At 35.7% G+C, this 27,278-nt stretch overlaps 1 protein-coding gene across 13 annotated transcripts in view; it reads left to right on the top strand.

The window, feature by feature from the left end:
• Positions 1-27,278, top strand: part of AKAP9 (A-kinase anchoring protein 9) — a 145,801-nt gene that overhangs the window by 47,998 nt on the left and 70,525 nt on the right. For all 13 annotated transcript variants that reach the window (XR_010945522.1, XM_067746429.1, XM_067746425.1 and 10 more), the window contains 9 exons: positions 778-991; positions 3,415-3,494; positions 6,637-6,781; positions 7,509-7,594; positions 14,520-14,634; positions 15,095-15,293; positions 17,943-18,039; positions 19,296-19,388; positions 26,160-26,513. Coding sequence is in view for 12 of the 13 variants with exons in the window: in XM_067746429.1 (XP_067602530.1) it covers positions 778-991; positions 3,415-3,494; positions 6,637-6,781; positions 7,509-7,594; positions 14,520-14,634; positions 15,095-15,293; positions 17,943-18,039; positions 19,296-19,388; positions 26,160-26,513 (1,383 nt within the window). In the remaining variant the exon portion in view is untranslated. The remainder of the gene's footprint in view (positions 1-777; positions 992-3,414; positions 3,495-6,636; positions 6,782-7,508; positions 7,595-14,519; positions 14,635-15,094; positions 15,294-17,942; positions 18,040-19,295; positions 19,389-26,159; positions 26,514-27,278) is intronic.

Genomic DNA, 27,278 nt, shown 5'->3' with positions numbered 1-27,278 from the left:
ACATCAAAAAATTTAGAAATAATCCAGTTGATCTCCAAAAAGGAAATCGACAAATTGTGCTATATTCATATATATAATACCACAGTTAAATTCATCTGTATCTCCATGGATAGATCTTAGAAGTATATTGAATGAGAAGAGTAATTTGCAAAATAAATACCATTTTGCACCATTTATGTAAATTCTTAAAAACAAAATATAATGCATTGTTTATAGATGGATTGAGAAGTGAGAGTATAAGAAATGAACTGTACTTGCAGCAAATTTATGATCAAATTTATGATAATGATGGCCTCTGGAGAAGGAGGAATGAGAACATAGTAGATTAAATTTTATCTATGTTTTCTTTCTAAACCAAAAAAATATGTAGGGAGGAGAGAAATGAAAAAAAAAGATAAAATAATTGTATTTGTTAATTTGGGATGTGTGTACATAGTGTTTATTACATTATTATTTGCATTTTTCTATACTTGTTTTAAAATGTTATTTTTGAACAAAAATGAAAGATCAGGCCATCCTAGCTATACCAAATATCAAAATTTACTGTGAAGTTGAAGTAATGAAAATATTATGCTATTTTCCTTGAAAAAAGATAGGTAGGTCAGTGCAACAGAATAAGTGAGAAAAAATTTAAATTAGACGTCACTTCTCTTACATGAAATTTTAAACTATAATTTCATGTATTTCCTCCCTTGTAATCAGTATATGCAAAAAAAAGTTAAATTACTTGATTTGTCATTTAAAAATATTCTAACCTACACATTAATTTACTTTAAGAATGATTTAAGGCTACAGATGGAAGCTCAACGTATTTGCCTCTCTCTGGTTTATTCAACTCATGTGGATCAGGTTCGTGAATATATGAAAAAGGAAAAAGATAAAGCTCTTTGCAGTCTTAAGCAGGAGCTTATTTCTGCTCAAGAGGATAAGATCAAGGAACTTCAGAAAATACACCAGCTAGAGCTACAGAATATAAAAACACAAGAAACAGGTAAATGATTTCTAACAAAATTATAAGTATTATGAAACAAATAAGTATCACTTAGAGCCCACCACTCCATGATTCTGTTCTTGACTTAGACCCCATAGAGGAACATAACTGGGTATTCCAGTCCTGGACTCATTTGTTCATATAATCATAGGATACTCGTTTACGTGCTTGAGAAATCTAAAAATCACTGAGTTATTTTCCCCAAGATGTCAGCAATCCTGTGGGAAAGCAATATAAAATAAACTCTTAGAAAACAATAGGAAAATTTCTATACTAGAAGAATGAACAGAAAGAATGGAAGGAGAGAGGAGAAAAGTCTAGTACTTCCTGGAAGAGTGAGGCAGTAGGCATGAGTAGGGAGGTTGGAATTTTAGCAAAAGCTCTTGAGTTTTAAATGTAGAGATATGAGAGACTGCATCCATTTTGCAGAGTTGAGAATTCAAGGTGTGTGAAAAAGTACTGAGGGATAAAGATGGAAAGATTGGCAGGAGCTTGGTAAGAAAAGACTTCATATACCCTAAGTGAAGCATTTTTAATCTTTATGCCAATGGTGATAAGACCTAATGTAGGATTTTCAATAGTGGGAGTAACATCGTAAGATTTTTAAGATGACAGCATTGAGGCAAATTGGGGGAGTTGATAAGTGATGGGAAGACCAGTTAAGCAACTTTGGCAGTAATTCTGTTAACATTAAGATGTTGAACTAAAATGTCATTGGGAATTGGAGAAGGAAGGAAAGTTTAAGAGTTAAAGAGGTAGGCTGGATATCAGCTCAGTGCTTTGTGACCGCCTGGAGGGGTGGGATAGGGAGGGTGGGAGGGAGGGAGACGCAAGAGGGAAGAGATATGGGAACATATGTATATGTATAACTGATTCACTTTGTTCTAAAGCAGAAACTAATACACCATTGTAAAGCAATTATACCCCAATAAAGATGTTTAAAAAAAAAAAAAGAGGTAGGCTGTAGTCTGCAGTTAATATTAAATGTAAAAGGGGAAGGAGTTGAGAATGATCCCTAAGTTTCTAGCTTGAGTAGTTGGAATGAGGGCGACTCCAGTCATGAGGAGGATAAGGACCAGATTTGTGGAAAAAATAGGAAATTAAGCTTGGAACATTGAGTTAAAAATACCTGTTGACTTTGAAAAAGAGATATCTAAGGGGCAGGACAAGAATAATGACGCAGATGTAGAGAATGGACTTGAGGACATGGGGAGGGGTAAGGGTAAGCTGGGATGAAGTGAGAGAGTGGCATGGACACATATACACTACCAAATGTAAAATATGTAGCTAGTGGGAAGCAGCCGCATGGCACAGGGCGATCATCTCGGTGCTTTGTGACCACCTAGAGGGCTGGGAGGGAGACGCAAGGGGGAGGAGATATGGGGATATATGTATACGTATAGCTGATTCACTTTGTTGTACAGCAGAAACTAACACAACGTTGTAAAGCAATTATACTCCAATAAAGATGTTTTTTAAAAAAAACCCACAAATAAATAAATTAATTAATTAAAAAAAGAGAGATATCTATTAGGCAGTTGAAAATAGAAAGCTGAAACCTAAGAGGGAGGATTAGGCACAAGATAAAGATTTGTAAATCAAAAGATCATTTGAGGCCAAGGACAAGAATGAGATGCCCTGGGAGACTGTAGAGTGAGCCAAAGACTAAGCTGGTACTGTGTAAGGAGCAATATTTAAGGAACCGTAAGTGGAAGACTAGTTGCAGTTAACTTTTATCTTTAATACTTATTTAATTAATTAAATTAAACTTCCTCTGTTCAAGGTATCTTTAGGCCCCCACTCTGGACAGATCTGCCTTTGGGAGTGAGGTGGCTCATAACGTTTGGAATTGTTTTGTTGAACAGAGTAGAATTTAAAGTGTGGCTTAAATAAGAATACTGTACTTTTTCACTTCAGCAGTTCTTTGTCAGTTGAATAAGATTTTAAGCATATATTGTTTGTATTGGTATCCTCTTCAGATAGAATCTGTAGTGTTTCAGACTACAAGTTAATTAATGAGTCCGTTAATGGGCGATGAAGCCAGTCCAGTGATAAAGTAGAACAGAACACATTGGCGTGCATAGCATGTAGAAAGAGTAAATGTTGATTTGTGAAATTTTTGTTTCAGTTTTATATGGATGTATATATGTAATAGGTTATGCTGTATGATGTATTTCTAGTATTGGGTTGTAGTAAACAAAAATTGTAAGTCACTTCTTTGTACCATTTTGTGGGATATAAATTGAAAATCCTGCAGATTATCTTAGCTGGTTAACACTGAGCAGCACAAAATAACATTGAAAGAAATAAAGAATTTAAAACTAATCTTATTGCCACGAAGCTTCCAGTTGACATAGATTTAATATGAAAATAGTTTCTAAGTATGTAAACTGAACATTTTAATGCAATATCTATTCTATTAGGTGATGAAGTGAAGCCTTTACAAATGCTCATTGGAAAACTTCACAGGGCAGTGTCTGAAGAATGTTCTCATTTTACACAGGTAAGGTATTAGTTAAAAAGTACTTTTACCATAATTCAAAAAGATACATGAACCACAGTGTTCATTGCAGCACTATTTACAATATCCAGGACATGGAAGCAACCTAAGTGTCCATCGACAGATGAATGGATAAAGAAGATATGGCACATATGTACAGTGGAATATTACCCACCCATAAAAAGAAACAAAATTGAGTTATTTGTAATGAGGTGGATGGACTTAGAGTGTCATACAGAGTGAAGTAAGTCAGAAAGAGAAAAACAAATACCGTATGCTAATGCACATATATGGAATCTAAAAAAACATTACTGATGAACTTAGTGGCAGGGTAGGAATAAAGATGCAGATGTAGAGAACGGACTTGAGGACACAGGGAAGGGGAAGCTGGGACTCAGTGAGAGAGTAGCACTGACATATATACACTACAAATGTAAAATGGATGGGCTAGTGGGAAGCTGCTGCATAGCACAGGGAGATCAGCTCGGTGCTTTGTGATGACCTAGAGGGGTGGGATAGGGAGGGTGGGAGGGAGGCTCAAGAGGGAGGGGATATGGGGATACATGTATATGTTATAGCTGATTCGCTTTGTTGTACAACAGAAACTAACACAACAGTGTGAAGCAATTATACTCCAATAAAGGTATATATTTTTTTAAAGTACTTTCAGACAAGAAACGCTAAATTTTAAGTTACTACAAATTTGATAGGCAGAATCATCTGAGTTAGTTTTCCCTACTGTCTTACCTCGGAACTGTATTTAGAAAATATTGGTGAGTTTTTAAGTTTAAAATGAGCATTTAAATGTTTTCCTGGGGCTTCCCTGGTGGCGCAGTGGTTGAGCGTCCACCTGCCGATGCAGGGGACACGGGTTTGACCCCTGGTCCGGGAAGATCCCGCATGCAGCGCAGCAGCTAGGCCCGTGAGCAATGGCTGCTGAGCCTGCATGTCCGGAGCCTGTGCTCCGCAACAGGAGAGGCCACAACAGTGAGAGGCCCGCGTACCGCAAAAAAAAAAAAAAAGAAAAAAAATGTTTTCCTGATAATCAGTTCGAAACAAAAGAAATCTAGGTAAATTATCTCAGCAGTAGAATACACAAAAGTTATGCCTAATTTAAAAAAACGGACCAATAGAGCCTTAAGCAGGTCTGTCTCCTACCCGTGCCCACTTTGGTGGTTGAGTGATTTGATGACTTACCTGGGGATCTTGCACAAGACTAGTAAGATAAGATTTCACACTGTAGATTGCCAAATCTAAAAACTAATTATGCCAAGTATAATTATATTTGTGAAGATATATTTGTGAAGAAGAAATAGGAGCGCTTCTACACTGCTGGTGGGAGTGTACTACCTTGAGAAGCAGATTGGCAAGGTATATTGTTGAAGATATGTACATCACACAGCCCAGGCATTTACTTCTACTTAGGCTCACATTTGTGCACAACCAGATATGTACATTGTAAGAACGTCTATGTTAAGTCGAAAATTAGAAACAACTCAGATTTTTATCTACAGGCAAATGAATAAACAAATTGTGTTATATCTGTACAGTGGAACACCATATTGCAGTGTTTGCTAGGTGTACTAATATCAGCAAATCTCAAAAGAAAAAGTATAAAAACATGCATGTTAGAGTAATCACCTCTGGGCAGAGAGACAGGTGAATGAAATAGGTAAGCAGTACTTAATTCAGAAATCTTCAAATCTGTATGTAATGTTCTATTTCTTTTTAAAAATATGGATATAATATGACAAAATGTTAGTATTTGTTACAGCTAGGTAATAGATGAACTATTTTTTCTGCATATTTGAAATAGTTCAAAATTTAAAATACATGCCTAGGCTTGTCACAGATCTCCATCCTAGCCTGTGTATTTGTGAATCGAAGAGGGAGGAGCATGGTATTAGTTGGGAAGGTAAAGCTCCCTTACTGATTCTTATTACCTACAGAATAGTTCAAAAACAGTATTCAAAAAAGCAAAAGAAAGTCAGAAATAACCACATTCATTCAGCCTCCACCTCTGCCGAAGGGTTCAGACATTGATTGTCCTTTCATATCCATTGTTGATAGTCTGTAAATATGGAAAGAGGGCCCAAGTCACAGTAGTTTATTTATAAGCTGACTTTATATTTTCTTTTCTTCTATTAATGGTTTTACTTGACCCCCTAATCTGAAGTTGAAATATGAATCAGCTTGTAATGGAGAGGTCCCCTGGAGTTCATCGTGAAACCTGGTTTTGTCACTAATCATTGATGTTACTATGGACTAGTTACTTCATCTTTCTGGGTCTGTTGCCTCACCTGTAAATTGGATGATCAGGTTTCTACCAACCTGAATCAATTTATCAATTTATGATAAAATTCTGCCTTAGGGACTGTTGAAAATTTAATCAAGTCAATTATTAATAGTATAGTTTAACTTTTAGGCAAATCTCAAGAAATAGCAACAATAAACTGGTTAAGTCTAGGAGTTGTTGATTGTTATTTCCAGTTGCATGAGGGGCACAGGTGAAACTTATTTAGAGGGCTTATCAGATGATTATGTGGCGTATGTTATTTGTAAGTGATGATAAAATTATCTGTTGCTCAGGAGAAAAACCAGAATGATGTGTCAAATATTTTTTTTTCCATGTGTAAACCACAGAATAGTATTCTCTTATGTTAAAGTCTATGTATGTGATCTCCTACTTCATATATTGTAATTTCTATAGAATTTATAGACTACTTTTTGAACTTCTGTCCTCATCTTTTGGTGTTTTTCACAAGGGTAGTTGACCTTATAGAGATAACATCAGAATAGGATCCAAGCCAGAAAGTGGTAGATTAAAGTACAAGATATATTCATTATGAGGAAGAAGCAAAAAGTTATAATTTGATAGATATATTTGATATATACTGTAGATAATGAAGACTATCAATATTTTCCTGGTGTAAGAAGAATTTCACATTCTACATGTGGAGAGAGAAAGATTTAGACTTGGTTATTTCTTTTGCAGATTGATTTGGTATACAGAAGAGTGTTTTCTTACTGATTTTTCTGTGCCATTTTGACTGTCTTTTGCATATAGAAAAATAGTGTTCAATGATCTTTAGTGGCAGAAATCAAAATTTTAATTTCATAAAATACCTAATTTTGTTGTCAACAGACTTTTTGCAGTGTCCTTGGTGAACATTATACTTCTGCTTTAAAATGTGAAGTAAATGTAGAAGAGAAAGAGAAAGAGACTTCCGGTGTTCACACTTCTGTAAATCAAGAACTAGAATTGCAAGATTATAAATATGAAGTTCAAGGTAATAAAGGCTTTACCACATTATTGAACAGAGTAATTTTCTTAAATGAATTGATAAACTTTCTCTGTTAATTCATGATTTTATCACTTAGCCAATTTGAGTTATCTTAACATCTTGTTTTTTCAGGTTCATGAAATCTTAAATCTTTAATGTACATTTTTAGTTTTACAATGCAGTAATTGTGATATAAAGAGAACCAAAGCTGTCTACAAGTTTCCTTGTCTCTTTATCCTCTGTTCCTCTACTTCCATCTTTTCCTCACTATAATTCTTAATTTTATACCATAGATCCAAACCTTTAAAAGTTGTGGTATTTTATTGAATAAGTCTGTCGGGGTTTTATTTTTTTTTTAAAGAATAAGACATTCAGTTATCTTTCTTAATAGGAATCCTATATTTCATTTTTACAAATTATAACCTCAATTAATTTTTTTGATATTCCTTCACAGATAAAATGTTTCATACCCCTGTCCATTTGTATGAAGAATGAACAAATATGTACAAATTAATGAATGCCAAAAGAAATTAATGTATTTTAATGTGAAATTGTCAAATTAATCTTTGTAGCAGGTGTTCCACATTATTGAGGTTTTAATTGTTGGTTACTAAATCTATGAATTTTACTTCTAGCAGGCAATTTTCTGAAGTTATGAATTGATGAATAATACTTATTGAAAGAAGCAGACTTTTATTGTAGAGTGAAATTATTATAATTGTTTATCATTTAGATTTTCAGGAAAATGTGCAAACTCTTCTCAACAAAGTAACAGAAGAATACAACAAACTCTTGGTACTTCAGTCACGATTAAGTAAGGTCTGTAAAATGGAAAATGTATTATGATGTTTGCATTTATTGTATTACCTGCTATTTTGTAAGCTATTTCATCAACCAAAAATTTCTAAAATAAGTGAACATGAAAAGAAAATTAGGGAAAAGTGACATATATATATAGTATCAGTGAGCTGAAGGAATTTCTGCAATTTGAATACTCTTTACCCCTTTAGAGAGTTTTTGAAGTCATGATAAAGTTAAAATGTATATAAAATGTCAAATTGTAAACTTTGTGAAACAGTTGCATTTAATTTTACATATAACATTTTTTAAAGCAGTGAGTCTGTTTTAGAGAAAAATGTGATTAGTTGTTTAGAATATAGCTGGTTTCACATGGTGTGTTATATAAAATTTCTTTCAAGTAGTTGTTTTAGAAATGTGCACATAGAAAACTAAGCGAGTATAGATGGCATCATATAATTTATTAACTACATCAGAAAAATGACGTGTATTAGTTCTTCCTCTTTCTCTTCCCCTCCTTCTTTTTCCCATTCTATTTTACCCCCTTTCTCCTTTCCCTCTCTCTTCCTCTTTCTGTGCAATTAAAGCACAACCTTATCCAGCCTTTCCTAAAATCTATAAACCTATCCCAGTATCTTACAGATAACTATGTAGGAGGACAGGTGGATGGTGGATAGATTCAAAGCCCTTCTTTAATTCCACATTTCTCTACAATTACTAGTTTTCTTTCTCCTTCCATTCATAGCTAGATATTGAACCCTATTCAGTATCATCATACCGTTTTCTTACCAGTACCCTTAGTAGTCTAGATTTCTTGTTTTTCTGCTGCCCTTATCCTGCCTCTGAGAACCCTTCTTCTTCACTCATACTTGGGTTTCTGAGGGCTGCTAAGAAAATTAGATGGTGATGTGGTTTGGTGACACTGCATAATCATGGTCTCTGACTGCATCTGGACCCTCAGGATCACGTGACAATTCTTTTATGTTGTCATTTATTCTCTCATAGTCCCCTCAGTGGATGCTACCTAATGTTATAACTTCCCTCGAGTCATACATTCCATTTCTACTCCCCTTTTTTCTTTGCAGATGGCCTTATTTCTCATTTTTCTGTGAGTATGGGAGCTATCAGTTATAAATTATCTCATCTTGCTACCTCTAGACCATATGTATTTCTTTAAATCTGAAAATACTCTGTTTTCCTCTGTCTCAGAAGAAGTTATCCCTTTTTATAACCAAGGTTATTTTATTTCCTGTCCTTTTGTTAACATCACCTTCTGTCTCCTCTAAGATTGATAACCTGTTTCTTCCCTCCCTTCTGTGCTTTCAGCCTCTTTGTCTGTGTTTCTTATTTCTGTCTTTCTTGCCCCTTGCATATTCCTCTTGTCTCCACTATTTAGAACATAACCAGTCTTCCTTGAATCTAATATCTCCCTTTGTGGTTTTCGTTCAACTTCATTGTCATATTCTTTGAAGGAATGAATAGACTGTAGTCATAGTTTCCCATCTCTTCCTGTCTTGCTCTCTCTTCTACCCACTGTAAACAAGCTCCAAACTTATACTTCACTAAACTTTCTTTGGTGAAAGTTACCAGTGAATTCTTAATTATCAAATTTTCTTTCTGCTTTCTTACCTTCCATCCTTGTATTCTTTCAAAAATATGTTGGTGTTCCTTATGGCAGTACATAGTTGAAACTATTAAATAGTGTAGGAGGGGTTACAGTAAGCAAGTCACTACAGTGATGTTTGTCATTTTGCCTCTTTCCTTTCAGGACAGTGAGTGGGGAACAGTTTCCTTTGGTGAGACGCAAACCTCCCTTCCCCAGTGCCTGAATGTGGGAGGCTACTCTGGAACACAAACACCCACACTTGCCTCCTTAGTTCTCCCCAGACACTTCTTTCAGTTTGTTTTGAGAAAAACTTTTACCTGCCACCAGGCTTCTTCCTGGCTGAATCAGCAGAAAGGGCTATACTGTGATTAGTTAAAGGTCAATATATTTGTTTTCTGATCTCTACCTGTCGTTGATCTCTCTCTGAGCCTGGGGCCTTTCTAGGGTTCTACTAGGTAAGCTAACTGTCTGCTATAACTGTGGCTCCCTTCACGTGTGCTTTAGGCTGCTCCTTCCTCCACCCTGCTTAATCAGTATTCTGCCACACCTTTTCTGTTGAAATCTTTCTTAGTCTCTTTTATTTTTTGATTTATTATGGATTTATACCTTTTAAAGATTCATTATGATTTTAATTGAGTCATGGGGGGGGAGGAGAGATATATGTCAGAGATCATGAACATAAATGCCTACGTGAGCTCAACTCATAAAGTAAGTGAAGAAGGCCAAGTGAAAGCTGGAAAAGTGAAACCTGGAGAAAACATACCTCATCTAAAGGGGGCAGAGACTGCTCAGCTTCACATGTTGTTGTCATGTAGGAACAGGGCCCAGTGTTGTTTATTCCTTCAGTTTATCAATTTTATGTGAGGTCTTTTGCTTTTTTAAGTGTTGGGAAGTATTAAAAATAAAAAGGATTTTTCCCCCCTAATTGGGAAACAATTAGGAAGGAAAAAAAAAACAAGAAAAACTGTTTGGTACCCAAAAGAATACTTCTGTAGCCTAGAATTAAAGTCAAACTTCTACTTTGCAACTGTAGGTGTAAACACATGCTCAGTGTTATCTTGAACTAGTTTTCTTTTTAATTCTGTTCTTTTTTTATTTTGTAGTATTAACTACTTTCTTAGAATATTTTCTTCCCTTAGCTTCTGTGGCTTCAATTCTGCGGCTTTTTAAGCCTTCATTGTGGGTTTTGCCCACCCATTTATAGTCACCAAGAATCTGTGCTTGATCTGCTAATTATGCTGTATGCTGCCTTCATTCACTTCCATGGCTTCCAGGTCTCTGTGTCTAGTCAGTTCTTACTCCTGAGCTGCAGAGTCGTATATCTAATTGGATATCTGTACTCGAGTATCCTTTATGTATGTCTCAGTCGACATTGAAATTGAATTTATTAATTTCTTCCCCTTAAACCAGCTTCTCTCCCTTCTCAGTTTTGAAGAGTGACATTCAACCAGAAACTTGAGCATCATATCATCCTAGACAATTCTCTCCCCTAACTCCTGATCTCGCATCATACTGAAATACACTCTGAAGGGAGTACAAAAGAAATGAAAGATGTATACCTTGTTCTCATTCAGTTATTCAGCCAGTAATTTTTATTTGCTAATTATATGCTAGGTTGTACTGTATACTGGGAATAAAGCAGTATACAGTGTAAATAGTTACTAGACAGAAGGAATTGATAAATTGATGGACTTCATAGGCTAATTCAAGAAATATGTGTGTATATGTATGTATATATATATATATAAAAAATAGTTATCCAAGGCAACATTTAATTAGTATTCAAAAGCGAAGTACTTTTGGGACTCCCTGGCGGTCCAGTGGTGTTAAGACTCTGTGTTTCCACTGCAAGGGGCATGGGTTCGATCCCTGGTCGGGGAACTCCAATCCACGTGCTGCAAGGTGCAGCCAAAAAAATAAAAAATAAAATAAAAGCCAAGTACTTTTGGAATTAAGCAAATATGTAGATGAGTATAGGTGCAAATAATTAAGGAAGAATTCTTGGAGGAAGTGGGACTTGAATTGGACCATGAAAGATGTGTAGGTTTACGTAAGGAAGAGGAAGGGGAATAGCATTCCAGGTGGAAGAGGTGATATGATCAAAGTCTTGGAGGTGTAAGTGCGATATATTAGGGACATATTGCTCAAAGAGTAATGGACTTTAAGATTAGAGAGATTAGACTGTACCAAACTTTGAATGCTAGGTGACACTTTTGTGGACATTAAAAAGCTGTTGGAGGGGCTTCCCTGGTGGCGCAGTGGTTGAGAGTCCACCTGCCGATGCAGGGGACACGGGTTCTTGCACCGGTCCGGGAAGATCCCACATGCCGTGGAGTGGCTGGGCCCGTGAGCCGTGGTCGCTGGGCCTGCGTGTCCGGAGCCTGTGCTCCACAACAGGAGAGGCCCAACAGTGAGAGGCCCGCGTAATGCAAAAAAAAAAAAAAAAAAAAAGCTGTTGGAGATTTGTGATCACGATCTAGACATCATGAAGTTGAACTTTTAGGGAGATTAGTCTGGTGGCAGTGGGAGGTAGGAAATAAGAAGGGACGATTCATAAGATATTTTAAGGAAGGACCTAAAGAATTTGGTAGTCAGTTGATATGGAAGTAAAAAGAGAGGAACAAGACCAAGACAACTCATTATTTTTTTCATTCCCTGTATCAGTGAAACTTACACCTTACATGTCTGTATAATAAGGCAGAGTATGGGTGTGCTGAGGGTCCCTAAGACCACTCCTCAGTTCAGTGGTTCACCAGAAGAACTCACAGGATTCAACATAATAGTGGTACTCAAGGCTAAGATTTATTACTGCAAAAGGATACAAAGCAAAATCAGCCCCATAAAGGTTTGAAAAGGAGCATGGGGCAAAGTCTGGAGGAAATAGGCACAAACTTCTAAAATTCTCTCCTAGTGGAGTCACAGGAAGACACACTTCATTCCTCTTGCAGTTGTGACGATACGTGCTAAGTTTTGACTACTAAGGAAGCTCACCTAAGCCTAGGAAACCATGGTTCTTTTTTATTAGGTGTCAGCCAAATGGGCATCCTCTGCCAGAACATACCAAATTCAGACTTCCAGGAAGAAAGCATGTGTTCAGCATAAACCATATTGCTTGTACATGAGACTCCCTTACAATTTAGGGGAACTTTTATATTAGTGTAGAGAACCGTCTACCAGCTAAGTTTCCAGATGCCAGCCAAGAGGCAGACTTGTAAGCAGGCCTTTTTAAAGAGATAGAAATCTCACAACTTCTGTGTTAACTCTTTTCTGCACAATAGATAAAAAAGTGAATTTCACATTTTATCCCAGCAAGTTGGCTACAACTGTAGAGGCATCCCAGACGTTGGTTGGGATGAGTCAGTGGCCGTACATCACTGCTTAATCTGTTAGCCTCATCTACTAATCCTCTTCCTCATTTTAGCCATATTGAAATACTTAGAGTTTCCAGAATACACCCATATCTTTCAGACCCCTGGGGCTTTTTTGCATGCTGTTTTTTCTGTCTAACACTGTCCTTCCCCCTCCGATTTGCTCAGTGTATTCCTACTTATAATTCCAGTTGGTTCAAATGTTATTTCTTTTGTGTCACCTTTTTTATTTTTAAACATCTTTATTGGAGTATAATTGCTTTACAATGGTGTGTTAATTTCTGCTTTATAACAAAGTGAATCAGCTATACATATACATATATCCCCATATCTCCTTCCTCTTGCATCTCCCTCCCACCCTTCCTATCCCACCCCTCTAGGTTGTCACAAATCACCCAGCTGATCTCCCTGTGCTATGCGGCTGCTTCCCACTAGCTAGTACATTTGGTGGTATATATATGTCCATGCCACTCTCTCACTTTGTCGTTTGTGTCATCTTCTTTACCTATCCTCCTAGACTAGAAATTTCTCCCTCCATTCTCCTAATATCTGTACTTTTTTTTTTCACCTACCTTTCTCCGTTATTTTAAATACCTGATTACCTTCCTTTCTTTCCTGTTCCATTCTTCAGAATCAGGAAGTCTTCTCTTTATTTCCATTTCCTCTTCTTAGCACAGTGCTTTGTTTAGCACATGGTAAAGGCTTACTATATGTTTACTGAATGAATTAAGTGACAGTATAGAAAGGTTGAGCTGTAAACTGAAGTATTTACCTGATGGGCTTTATTTTCTCTAGGAAGTAGGAGGCAAGATCCTTGGTTGAAATGTACACAGCGGGTAGGAGTGAGGTAGAGGACGTGATAAGAGTAGTACCAACTGAAATAGCTTTCATGGGAAATAGCTTTTATCCTGTTGCTCACCTCCTTCTACAGTATCCTTTGTTCATCTAGTATAGCAAGTCCAAACTCATCCCTTGCTTTTACGGTGCTCTTTATACCTACCTGTCTTACTTATCTGGCGCAATTTCCCCCGTCCCTCAAGATCATTGTCTTCACTACTTATAGCAGGTCATTCTTCCACAAATGTTCTTATTCTTTCTTCCATGTAAACTTTCCTAATCATTGCCCAAAATGTTGGAGGCCCAAATAAAATTTGACTTCCTCCATAATTACTCAGATCCACATCAGTCTTTCTTCTGTTATTGCCCTTTAGTCAAACATTATAGTTTAATACTTCTCTAATTGTTTAATTTTACTTCCCCAATTAGTTGATGAATTCTGTGAGGGCAGATACACCTTTTTTTTTTTTTTTTTTTTTTTTTTTTTTTTTTTTTTACTCTTTTTATATTCTTACTCTTCTTACTCTCCCTTGTCACAATACTGGCCACATAGTAGACCGATTATTAAATATTTGAGGAATGACTGAATTAATACACACACATCTGACATATTGCTGCCTAGTTTTAATAATTAAGGAAATAAGCTGAGGTTTATCTGTTTTTGCTGTTTTCCTTCCTTTTATATAAAGAACAGCATACATTTGTCAGTTACCTTGTTGTATGTGAGGTATATCCAGAGATTAATAGCAGAAATAGGTATGTTATTAAGTATTGATAATATAAAATTTACTGTGTATGAGTTGAAATTTCAGAGATCAAGTCATACTTTAAATATTATTGTGAACTTTATACCAAATTCTGTGCAGCTCCTATTTTTATAGTAAAATGAAATTCCTTCTGGTTATGAAAGAACATTATGTTTACTAATATAATATCAATGCTGTGAAGGGAATGGGATGTGAGTCACTGTGTCAAAAGAGAGCGTGGAATAACTTGGGAAAATATTTGTATTAGAGTGTCACAATTTTAGGTGATTTTGGAGGAAACATTTTAAAGGTAAAGTTGCTTTTATATAGTTTTCACAATCCTGGGTCATATATTTATGTCACTGCTTTTCTTCTGTTATTTTCAATAGATTCAAAGACAGCAGACAGGTGATGTGAAACTTGAATTTGCAGAAGAAAACCTACCAAAAGAGGAAACAGACTTTTTGTCAACCCATCCTCAGATGACAGATTTTCAAGACACTGGTAAATTTTGATTATATACTGTAATGTGGTGTTTTTATACCAAATGTTCAGTAATTTGATTTTTTACTTTAAAATTTGAGACAACGTAGTGCATTGGGCATTTCACTGTAACCCTCTTTGGTCTCAGTTTTCTCATCCTTAGAATGAAAGATTTAGACTACTCATGTCTTCCCACTTCTTACATTCTCTGGTTATACATTATTTTCAATTTAAAGACATAAAATTGGTAGTTTTAGGGGTACTGCCGCCATGAAGATAGAAGAAATGATCTTGAATTACACTATTCATGTTTTCTTGTTATCATAAGTCTAAATGAGTTTAAATTGATACCTGAGTTATTACTACTAAAAAACATTTTTCAAAGAAGAATTAATATTTTCTGTACATTCAAAACAGTGACTGGTATTTCACTAAGAAATTTGTATTGAAATGTGCATTTTCTTCCATTCATGTAACTCAGATGTTTGTCATAAAAGAAAGTTATCTGCTCTGCAAGATACTGAAAAAATTAAACAACTTGAAGGACAAGTTCAAGAATTAGAAAACCTCGTATCCTCTTTGCAGCAGCAACTGAAAGAAACTGAAGAAAACTATGGGGCAGAGATTCATTCTTTGCAGGAAAGGCTGCAAGCTGTTAATGAGTTTACAGTTCAGCCAAGGTATCCATCTACTTATAATTTCATTCAATAGTATTTGTAGCTTAGTAACAATCATAGTATGGTTGTTTTAAGAAAAAAGTGTAACTTAAGCAAATTTGCTTGAAAGAGATGGGCTATAGCATTGCCAAGAAATAAGAACAGGAGATAATTCTTCATCTCTGAAATGTGTGAAGTAAATGTTAATGTAAACCACATACATTTTATAATAGGAATTTTACTTACACCTTTATTTTATAAAGATGCTTGTTGTTATGAATATGCTAAGTTAAATCAGGCGGTGTGCATGTTACTTGTTTATTGTATGTCCAGTCTTTGCTACTTTGATATGGGGAGTACACAAAGAATATAAGATATGATCATTCCAGTCATACTGGACTTTCTTCACTTGGTTGTCTAATGCTCAGATTCACCATGTCCAAAATACAACTTGATCTTCCCCTCAAAATTTGCTCCTCTGCAGCCATCTAATTCCATCTCTGGTGACTCCTCTTTCAAACCTCACTTCCAGTCTATCAAGAAATGCTGTTATCTCAACTTAAAAAATAAATCTAAACTGTACCACTTCTCATCCCCTGGTCCCTGCCATCATCATGTCTTACTTGGATTACTGCAACAATGGATCTCCTTGCTTCTACTCTAACTCTTCCCTAAAGTTTGTTCTCAACACAGTTCTAAAACTTTGCTTTTAAAATTTAAGACAAATCATGCTGTTCTAGTGCTCCTCTGTCTTTACTGTGCCTTACTTGGACCTATATAATGGGTCCCTGTTTATCTCTGAATTTATCTCCTGCGGACTTGCTTGTCACTTACTATTGTAAAGCCACATAATCTCCTCGAGATACTCAAACCATCAGTATGCTTCTGCCTTATGAATTTCTCTCTCATTGCTGTTCCTCTACCTGGAATGATATTTCTCTAGTTATTTCCATGCCCAACACACTTACCTCCTTTGGGTCTTTACTCAAATGTCATGTTCTCATGAGGCCTATCCTGATCACCCTATTGAAATTAAAATCATCCCTTATAACTCTGTATATGAATTTCCTGCTTCATTTTTCTATATTAACTGTTTTATATATTTAAAACTATATATTTATATAAAATAAAAACAAGTCTATATTATATTTGGAGGGGAGGTTTATTTATTTGTTTTTGTTATCTGTCCCCTGTGAAGGAGTTCAAGCTTTGCAAGGGGATTTTTGTTTATTTATTCACTGTATCCCAAACCCTATAATAATTCCCTATGCATAGTAGGTGCTCAATAAATATTTGTTAAATGAATGAACAGTTTATAATTTAGTAGGGAAGTGTGCTGTAGTATGTAACTAGCTCTATAAAGTCCTCAGAGATTTAACCTAACTTTGACTGGCTCTGCTGCTCTAAGAGTAATGCCTCTATAGGCACTTGTTATTGGAACCTAAAGACAAGGGGGTTTTTTGTTTTGTTTTGGGTTTTTTTGGAGACAAAATACTGAATTTCCACACTTCTTCGGAAGCATTCTGTTTCTCCATCTTTTATTCAGGGTCTGTATGTAGGCTTTGGAATTGTTTATCCAGCATTGGCACAGCCTTATAAGGCTTCCATTTTATTTGAGGTCAGTGGTTCCCAAACTTTACCATGCATTAAAAACATTGGAGGTTTTTGAAATTATTAGTGTTTGAAATTATTATTTTTTCATTCTTATTATTGAAATTACAGGTTACTGGATTTTACATTTGAAGAGTTAGATTCAGTAGCTTAGAGATGGATTCTGGTCATTTGTATTTGTAACAAGGTAATTCTGAAGCGGGCAGTCCATAGATTGATATTTGGAAACTATTACTTTAGGTTTTTTGATAAGAAAGAAAATAGGTATATAGCAAGAACTCTTTCATAACCACTTACAGTATTTCAAGTTTCCTTCCTTTAATTAGTGATGTTTTCTCTCCAAAGCATGAAGAAAAGGAAGTTTTCTGGAAGTGTAGACCTACTTTGCTGTTCTTGCACTTGGGCTTTTTGCCAGCTCATCATGCTTTTTTAGAGTTTCTCTAATAATCACTGGAAATGTATTAATACCTTTCAACTAAAACCATTAGTTTTCTCCCACCCTGCAAAAATGAGGCTTATTGACTGCCATGTTCACTCCTATGAACATGTATTTAAAGTTATTTCTTATTGGGCTTCCCTGGTGGTGCAGTGGTTGAGAGTCCGCCTGCCGATGCAGGGGACACGGGTTTGTGCCCCGGTCTGGGAGGATCCCACGTGCCGCGGAGCGGCTGGGCCCGTGAGCCATGGCCGCTGAGCCTGCGCGTCCAGAGCCTGTGCTCCGCAACGGGAGAGGCCACAACAGTGAGAGGCCCGCGTACCAAAAAAAAAAAAAAAAAAAAAAAAGTTAATACTTATAAACAGCTCCATGTCATGCTTTTGTAGTAGACTTTATACAATGGCATAAAATTCAGGGATAATCTGTTAAAATATTCTATCATTTAATTCTGCTGCTTTATTTTTAATCAGTCAAAAATATGACTTAAGTTACAATACCTGTAACTCTTGACCTGTCATTCTTGTTTCCATTGCCCCAATACACATTTTATGCATGCTGTAAATTTGGACTAACAGTAAAATTTACACACAACACTAATTCTTTCATCCTCTTTTATTTATTTTTAGCTTTTCCATTGATTCAATGGTAATTACTGAATCTGATGTACAGAAAACAGTATATCCTGGAAGTTGTCTAAAACAGAACATCGATGGTGCAACAGAGGTATTATATCTTTAAACTGTTATGTACACTGATTTTATTTTTGTTACTATCATTTTTATGTCTGTGGTTTAATAATTATCCAATAAATAGTTGCTAAGAATTAAGTATAGTAAATATGAGGATAATACATTATGTAAAAGACCCAGAAGAATATATAAGTGAAGAAATTTGATGTACTTTCATAGCATAGGAAAAACAGAAGAAAGTTAAAATTGAGAGGTGTTTTTTCCCCCTAAATACATTCTAGTTTAAAATTTGTCTTGTTTTATATAACATGGGGTGTATTACAAATTAGTTTCAGTGCCCTGAACTTTATAACAAATTAGTTTCAGAAAAGAGAAACAGCTTTCCTTCCTACCATGGGGAATTGAACTAGGCTGTCTCTGGAATAGTATTTAGGAATTCCCAAAATTCAGTATGCTAGGGCTGGGACATTGGATGAGGCTTTCTTCAGCACAGGCCATATGCTATAGAAAAGCCCCTCATCTTTTACAGTATATCTCATCTAGCTAAACCACCTTTTGCCTCTCCTCAGCACTGTATATATTCCCAGTTTGTGGCCACTTTTCTCAAACATAACTGTAAAACCCTGATCTTCACTCAGTAAATTTTTAGTTCTTAAGTCCTACAGAAAAAGATCATTGCTGTCTCTCATTCTGGATATAGAAGAGAGACATTGGCCACATTCTCAATTCTTCCACATTCATCCCACATGGAATATCTGTTTGGATGACATTCAGATAATTGGTAAATAAAGAAGTACTTTCTTGCCAAGAACATGTTTACATTTAAATACCCATTCTTCTTTTTTCTGTTTATAAAAGTAATTTGTATTTGTAGAAAACTGGATACTATTAATAAGTACCAAGAAGAAAAGAAATTTGTTTATAATGTCATGAGCAAAGATAGCCACTGTTAACATTATTTAAAATTAAATACATGCACATCTTATTAATTATATTTAAGAAGTATCTTTTCCCCACTCTAGAACTGTGTGTTAGTAATTATAAATATATTTCTCACTTTGCATCTTTGTTAAGTTCACTGTAGTAAGTACAATTATTTAGTAGAATTGTACACTAGAATTATTCACTATAATTATTTTTAATAAAGGGAGCAGAAATTTATTTATTAAAATTTTTCAGAAGCTTTCTAAAAAATAGTAATCTTTTGAAGATATTTGAGAGTAGAAGTTTAAAAATAAGTGGTGTATAATTAGTGTAAATAAACATGTCATATTTTGCTTTTTAATTCAGTTTTCTGGTGAATTTGGAGTGAAACAGGAAACAAATATGGTTAAGTTGCTGGAAAAACAGTACCAAGAACGATTAGAAGAAGAAGTAGCTAAGGTAAGTTTATAGTTTATTTGGAAGGTTATTGTGGTCTGTATTCCCTTTTAGCCTTCAAAAAATATACGTTTTATTGGTGGTAATGCACTTTATTTTTTGTTGTAAATTTTATACATAGCTCATTTAAGTTGTCAAATACTGGTATTAACCACAATTGCCTTTGAATGGAATTTTCTGTGAATTTTTCTTTTGAGTAACGCATTCTTCTCTTGATGTAGAATAGTAATTAGAAACTTTTCAGAGTTATAAATTTGTTAACCTTGTGAGTAGTACCATAGGAAAGAGTTTGGCCTTCCTTAAAGGTGGGGGATATGGTAGGAAGTGAGAAAAGTGCTTGGTCTTCTATGTATTACCTTTGCCTACCTCCTCCCAGAGAAGTTACTGTGATGTTAATGACTGTAGATGCTGTTGGCTGCTATGCCCAGAGCTATTCTTGTAATCTCCTGAGCACCGAGCATATCACCTAGTATACCGTTATGATTCCATTTCTTTTGTCTCTGTATTCTCTTTTAAAATACTTACACCTAATTGGGTTCTTATTTTGGAACAGTTGAATTCTGAGTTTGTCTGCTTGTTTTTTATAATATTTAAACTGTTACAGTGTAACAATCATAGTGGAGTATATGCATTTTAAAGTGGAAGGAGTGACAGAATTTACAGGAAATGCATAAGGAATTAGTTTAAACATAAATTAGATGAGGAGGTCAAGACTCAAGGAAATATGTGGGCCATAAAGACCTACTCACCTCTATATCTGAATTGAATATTTAATTCACAGTAAAAAGTGAGGCACCATCACTTTTTTTTTTTTTTTTTGCGGTACGCGGGCCTCTCACCGCTGCGGCCTCTCCCGTTGCGGAGCACAGGCTCCGGACGCGCAGGCCCAGCGGCCATGGCTCACGGGCCCAGCCGCTCCGCGGCATGTGGGATCTTCCTGGTCCGGGGCACGAACCCGTGTCCTCTGCATCGGCAGGCGGACTCCCAACCACTGCGCCACCAGGGAAGCCCTCCATCACTTTTATATAGCTCTCACTATCTAGTTCTTTTAGAGACTTGCAGGTTTTCTTTTGTACTTAACCTTTTACATAAATTTCTCAAGTGAAATGTTTATAGCAGAGCATCATAGTATAGTAGTTAAGAACATGAGGTTTGGTATAGGATTTACCATGCTTTAAATTCTTGTTCTGCTTTACTAGATTTGTGATCTTAGGAAAGTTACTTAAGTTTTCAATCTCGGCTCCCTCTATGTTAAAGGAGGAGAATAATAGAAATAATAGTAATTCTTGTGAAGATTCAATGAACTAATACATATAAAGCACCTAGAAGATAGTAAAGACTCATAAGTGACATTTTTAAAGTAGTCTTACTACTATGATAATGGTGATGATATAAATCTGTTTTGTGAAGCATCATTTATCCAAGCTGATAGCAGATTACCAAAGTACAGGTCAGTGAAAACTGTTCCAAAGGCAGCCAAGGTACTGTGATCCAAGAGACAACATTTGATGGCTCAGCTTGATCCTAGAATAGTATAGATGGTTTATATTAGTCACCAGTACAGACAGGATTATGCTCTACCCTATAACCCTCACATACGATATTAGAAAAAGACTGAGAAACATTGTTTTAAAAGCACAGGGTATATATATAGAAGAAGCCAGTAGAGGTAGTGATTCCCAACATAGATAACATTAGATTCAGCCTGTGATTTGGGTAGGTACTACTGAAAAAATAGACATTCATTAACATTTCACTGCCAGGCAGTATTCTGAATGCTAGGGTATAACAGAGGAAAAAGAAATGAAATCATTACTCCTATAGACCTTACATTCTAGTTGGTGCAAATAGACAATATACAGACGGTAGTAAATACTATGAAGAAAAAAATGAACCAGGGTAATAGGACAAGGAAATTCCATGGGGAGTGAGATGATGTTATTTTATATAGGGTAATCACAGAAGACCTCACTTTTGAAGTGACATTAGGGGAGATGCCAGATGGAAGTGAGAGAGTGAATCGTGAAGATAACAGATTGAGCACCTTTTAAGAAAGTGGGATGCAAAAGAAAAAGTCAACAGTTCTCCAGTGGATGTCTTCAAGAGGTGTCCAAGGAGAACTGGCAAGAGTGTGAAGGTCACCTGCCCAACTGCCAGCTTTGCCAAGTTGGAGGATGGTTTGATTCAGTCTTGCCACCTCTGTATTCATGGGTTCCATTTGGAGAAATATTGTGAAGTCCTGGTACAGATTTATCTCCTCAGCAGACCTTAACTAGATATAAGAAGAAGAAATACAGGGAAAGAGGGGCAAGGACTTGCCCTTCAAGGGAAGATAATACTGCAGGTAATTTGACCTAAGCAAATGGAAGAATGGAGTTACTGTTTACTTAGGTGTTGGACTTAGGGTGAAAAAGAACGCAAAGGAGTAGTTTCTGGAGAGGAGTGGGCGACTTAAGGATTCAGCTTTCCCGTCATATGCAAAACACTTATTAAATGTGTAAATATAAGTGTTAAGGAAGTGATTAGATATATAAATCTAGAGTTCAGGAACTAAGATAAAACTAGACATGTAAATACAGTAGTTAGTATCTAGTTAGTATCTAGTGTTTTTCAAGCTATGAGATATAACTTCTTTTTAAGTCATGAAATCAATTTATTGGTTTGGGACCAGGATTTTAATATTAATGGAAAAGTTCAATTATATAAAACATATACACACAAGTACCTATGTATGCTTTGGGTCACAATGTAAAATGTTTTTTTATTGTTGTTGTATGTGTATGTTTACCATGGTTGCAGTGAAAAATATTGAAAAAAATTAATATAGTGAGTGTAAATAGAGCAGGGACCTGGGAACTGAGCCTAGAGAATGCCGATGTTTAATGCTTTTCTTTTTTTTTTTAATTTATTTATTTATTTTTAGCTGCATTGGGTCTTCGTTGCTGCACGCAGCCTTCCTCTAGTTGCAGTGAGTGGGGGCTACTCATCGTTGTGGTGCACGGGCTTCTCGTTGCGGTGGCTTCTCTTGCTGCGGAGCATGGGCTCTAGATCTCAGGCTCAGTAGTTATGGCGCATGGGCTTAGTTGCTCCGCAACAGGTGGGATCTTCCTGGACCAGGGCTCAAACCTGTGTCCCCTGCATTGGCAGGAGGATTCTTAACCACTGTGCCACCAGGGAAGCCCAATGCCGATGTTTAGAGGTCAGAGAAATGAGGAAGAACAAAGGAGGTGAAGGAGTGGTAAATTAAATATGGAAAGGACAAACAATTGCATCACAGAAGCCAATAATAAAAGTGTATCAAGAAGAGAATGTATTAAACTGTCAGATGTTTCTGATAAATCAAGAAAGATTAGAAGTGCAAATAAATCATTGGATTTTACAATGTGAAATCATTGGTGACTTTCACAAGAACACATTTGATGGGATGGTAAAGACAAACTGATTACATTGGATTTGAGAGAGAGTGAAGGAGAAGAATGAGGAATTATTTTGAGTCGTACTTGAAAGAGGAGAAGTACAGTGGTAGCTAAAGGGTGATGTAGGGAGTCAAGTAGTGGATTTTGGTTGTTGCTGGTTTGTTTTCGTTTAAGATCAAGGATATCACATTGTATTTCTGTGCTAATAGAAGTGATTGAGGAGAAAGGGAAAAAAATAGCTGATTAAAGAGAGAGGAACAGTTGCTGGAGCAATGTCCTTGAGTAGATGAGAAGAGATGCAGTCCCCTGAAAAGTTGCCATTAGATAGGAGCATGGTAGTTTTAATCCATTAAAACAGGAAGGAAGGTAAGAATATTTGACTCATGATTCGGATATGTTTTCAGATGCAGTATTTGGAGACTGTGGAAGTTCTTCTCTGATTTCTTCTGTTTTCTCAGTAAAATAAAAAGCAAAGTCGGCACCTGAGAATGAGAAAGGAAGAGAAGATGTTGGAGCTTTAAGGAGAAAACGAGAAAACAAAGGGCTAAGAGGAGGAATAAGAAATGGAAAAGACAAGGGAAACTGAGTAGAATCACCCAGTATCACTAATGGCTCATTTCAAGGGTAGTGGTTGTGAATTTAAAATGAGACCAGTCAGCTTGGTTTATTATTTTTCTCCTCAATTAAGTTCAGCTACACCCACACAGAGTAGGCAGAGTTAATTGTAAACACAGGTGAAATTTGGTTAGATGGTATGGTGGTGAATAGAAAGGAGAGAATTACAAGGTAGTTGAGTCTGGTTTTTTGTTTGTTTCAAACCACACAGTTCTTTTCATTATTTGTTATCCATTTCTAATCTAAATGAATATACAAAAGAAAGTGATCTTTATGATACCAGTTTTTCAGAATTTCAAAAGTTTGTTTTGTGACTTAACATATGGTCAGGTTTTTGTTGTTTGCTTGTAATCATCCTTATTGAGGTGTAATTTACATGAAATTTACATTCCCTAATTATAAGTGCAAAATTTAGTGAATTTTAACAAATGTTTGCATGTATGAAACCAACACCACAATCAAGATTTAAAACATTTTCATCACCTCCAAAGTGTTTTCATGTCCCTTTGGAGCCAGTCTCCTCCATTTTATATTGTTGGGTTCTACAATATTTAATAATACTTTGCCAAGACTGTTTGGGGAATTCCCAGGTTCAGTCCCTGGTGGGGAACTAGTATCCCACAAACTACATGGTGTGGCCGAGAAAAAAAGAATATTTGTCTGTGTTTTGTTTTCATGAGGAACGTTATCCCTAGCTTTATTTTCTTATAATGTCTTTGGTTTTGATATTAGGATAATGCTGGTCTTATAAAATGCTGAAATATATTCCCTCTTCTATTTTCAGGAAGAATTTATGTCGTACTGGTATTATTTCAGACTTAAATATTTTGTAGAATTAGAGAATGAATCTTACTGGGCCTAGAGTTTACCTTGTTGGAAGTTTTTTTTTTTTTTTTAACTGAATTCAGTTTCTTTAATAGATTCTGTTATTTTCAGGTGCTGTATTTATTTTAGAGTGAGCTTTGGTAGTTTGTGTCACTCAAAGAATTGGTCCATTTCATCTAAGCTGTTGAATTTATTGTTGGTAGAGCTGTTTATAGTATCCCTTTATCATTTAATGGCTGTGGGATCTGAATGTTATCTGTACTTTCTCACCTTTTTCCTTGTCAGTGTAGCTAGAAGTTTATTGATGATATTGATATTTCAAAGGATCCAGCTTTTGGGTTTTTTAAAATTGTTTTTGTTTTATTTTCATTGGTTGTTGTTCTTTATTTTTTGCTTGTTTCTGTTTGTTTTGGGTTTAATTTGCTCTTCTTTTTCTAGTTTCCTAAAAGACCTTTCTTCTTTTCCAATATATGCATTTAATGGTATAAGTTTCCCTTTAAGTTTTTCTTTAAGCTGCATTCCACAAATTTTCATTCAGTCCAAATCTTTTATTTCTCTTTTGACCTCCTTTTTGATTCATAGGTTATTTAGAAATAGGTTGTTTGATATCCATATCTTTGGGATTTTCAGATATCTTCCTGTTGATTGATTTGATTAATATAATAATTTTTAATTCCTTCATGGTTGGGCATACCTTGTATGATTTCAGTTCATTTAAATTTGTTGCCCCAAATATGTTCTATCTGCTTGGATACTCCAAGCATACTTGAAAAGAATGTGTATTCTGCTGTTTTTCACACTTTGTTTCCCTTTGGTGTTATTTCCCTTCAGCCTGAAAAACGTCCTTTAGCGTTTGTGAGTAGTACCATAGGAAAGAGTTTGGCCTTCCTTAAAGGTGGGGGATATGGTAGGAAGTGAGAAAAGTGCTTGGTCTTCTATGTATTACCTTTGCTGAGTCCATTACTGAGTCCAAGCTCGCTCTGCTCACTGCACAACAGGCCAGTAAATCGGGAGATGAGGTGTTGAGGCAAGAAATACAACTTTATTCGGAAAGCCGGCAGACCGAGAAGATGGCAAGACTATTGTCTCCAAAAAACCATCTTATTGGGGTTTGGATGCCAGTTTCTTTTAAGAACAGAGAGTGGGAAGAGGTGGGGAAGTAAAGTAAAAAGGCGGTAAGTCTTACAGATATCTCATGGAATGGCCAGCCTCAGGGAAGGGATGTGTTAATTTCTTTTCTGCAGCCATTCACAGGTGGGCAGGGTCAGATTGTCTCCCTGTGAGCTGAACAAAGGCACTTTAGTTTCACATTCAGGCAGAGGGCAGGGTTCCCTGAGGCAGGCATTATGTATGATTATAATGACAAAAGCAACAAAAAGCAAAGGTTAAAGTAAAAGAAACAGATTGAAAGGTGGAGTCAAAATTGGCTCTTCCCTGTTACACTCAAGGAAATCAGAAAGAATATGCCCAATGATATGGTTTAAAAGATTTAATAACAGTGGTGTTTAGTGTTAAGAATGGATTCAGTCTGAATGTCAACATAGAGAATTGATCAAATGAATTTATAGTACATATGTATAATTTGAAACTTTAAAGGCATTTAAAATTATATAGAAATGTATTTCTCGACTTAAAGATATTTAAATTTCTATACCAAACATTTATTGCTGTTACGGTAAGAAAAAAATTTTTACAATTATTGATTTTTAAAAGGCAGGCAGTAAAATACTTTGACAGTAGATTCATTGTAAAATAGAGAATCTTTATCTCCTTATCACTTTATCCTAGGATTTCTTTTAGTTTAAAAGCATGAGGCCATCTTTTTACTAATACGAGTAATTTTGAGAGGTAACTTGCTTTTTAAATTCCTGGTAGTATTTATAGATCTAATCGTTTTTTGTTTGCTTCATTTCTTTAGGTCATTGTGTCAATGAGTATAGCATTTGCTCAGCAAAGTGAACTATCTAGAATATCTGGGGAAAAAGAAGATGCTCCATCTTCAAAACAAGCATCTGTTTTCTGTCAGGAAGAACATTATTTAAATGAAATGAAATTATCACAAGGTCACTTTGGTTTTCAGACTTTTGAGGCAACAGACAAGAAATTTAAAGAAGAATTTAAACCACTTAGTAAAGAGTTAGGAGAAGATGGAAAGGAAGTTCTGTTATCAAACAAGGGTAATCTTGATGATATACTAGAATCAAAGGACCGTGAACTGACTATTTCAGAAGAAATGTTCTCCAAAGATAAAACATTTATGGTCAGAGAATCTGTAAGTATGCTTCCTTCAGTATAAAAACTTATTTAAAAAAGTGTGGGGGCTTCCCTGGTGGCCCAGTGGTTGAGAGTCTGCCTGCCGATGCAGGGGACACAGGTTCATGACACAGTTTCGTGCCCCGGTCCGGAAAGATCCCACATGCCGCGAAGAGCGGCTGGGCCCGCGAGCCATGGCCGCTGAGCCTGCGCGTCCAGAGCCTGTGCTCCACAACGGGAGAGGCCATAACAGTGAGAGGCCCATGTACCGCAAAAAAAAAAAAAAAAAAGTGTGACTTTCCTCACTATAAAAATATTAACAGTAATACTGCTTAATGGAGAAGATAAGTATTCAATTCAGTCTCAAATTGGGATTTTTAAAGTGTAAGAATAAATGACTTAGTATTATTATTAAATAAAACTGGTCAGATTCATAGTATTCCTATTTGTCCTGTACACATTGTGCATGGTAAAACCTCATTGTAAGTTATACCTACATTAATTTTGTTTCAGTCAATTCAAGATCAGTTATACTACAATTTGGCAATATGTGTGATTAAAAGATTTGCTTAATTTAATAGGATAATATCACAAGGAAAGAGCTACCCATTTGAGAAGACAATTTAAAGCATTCTACTCTATTTATACTAATACTCTTCTTCTTTACTTATTCATTAATGGAGGATCTATCCTGTGTCTATACCTCAACTGTTTGGGCCTTTAACAGAATGTAGTAAATTCTGCTTCTTTTAAAATTATCTTAATTCAATTTTTTTTTTTTTTT

The sequence above is a fragment of the Pseudorca crassidens genome, chromosome 8, assembly GCF_039906515.1.
Source record: "Pseudorca crassidens isolate mPseCra1 chromosome 8, mPseCra1.hap1, whole genome shotgun sequence".
NCBI lineage: Eukaryota > Metazoa > Chordata > Mammalia > Artiodactyla > Delphinidae > Pseudorca > Pseudorca crassidens.
Note: the sequence above shows the minus strand (reverse complement) of the source record. Positions and strands in the feature narration are given on the sequence as shown.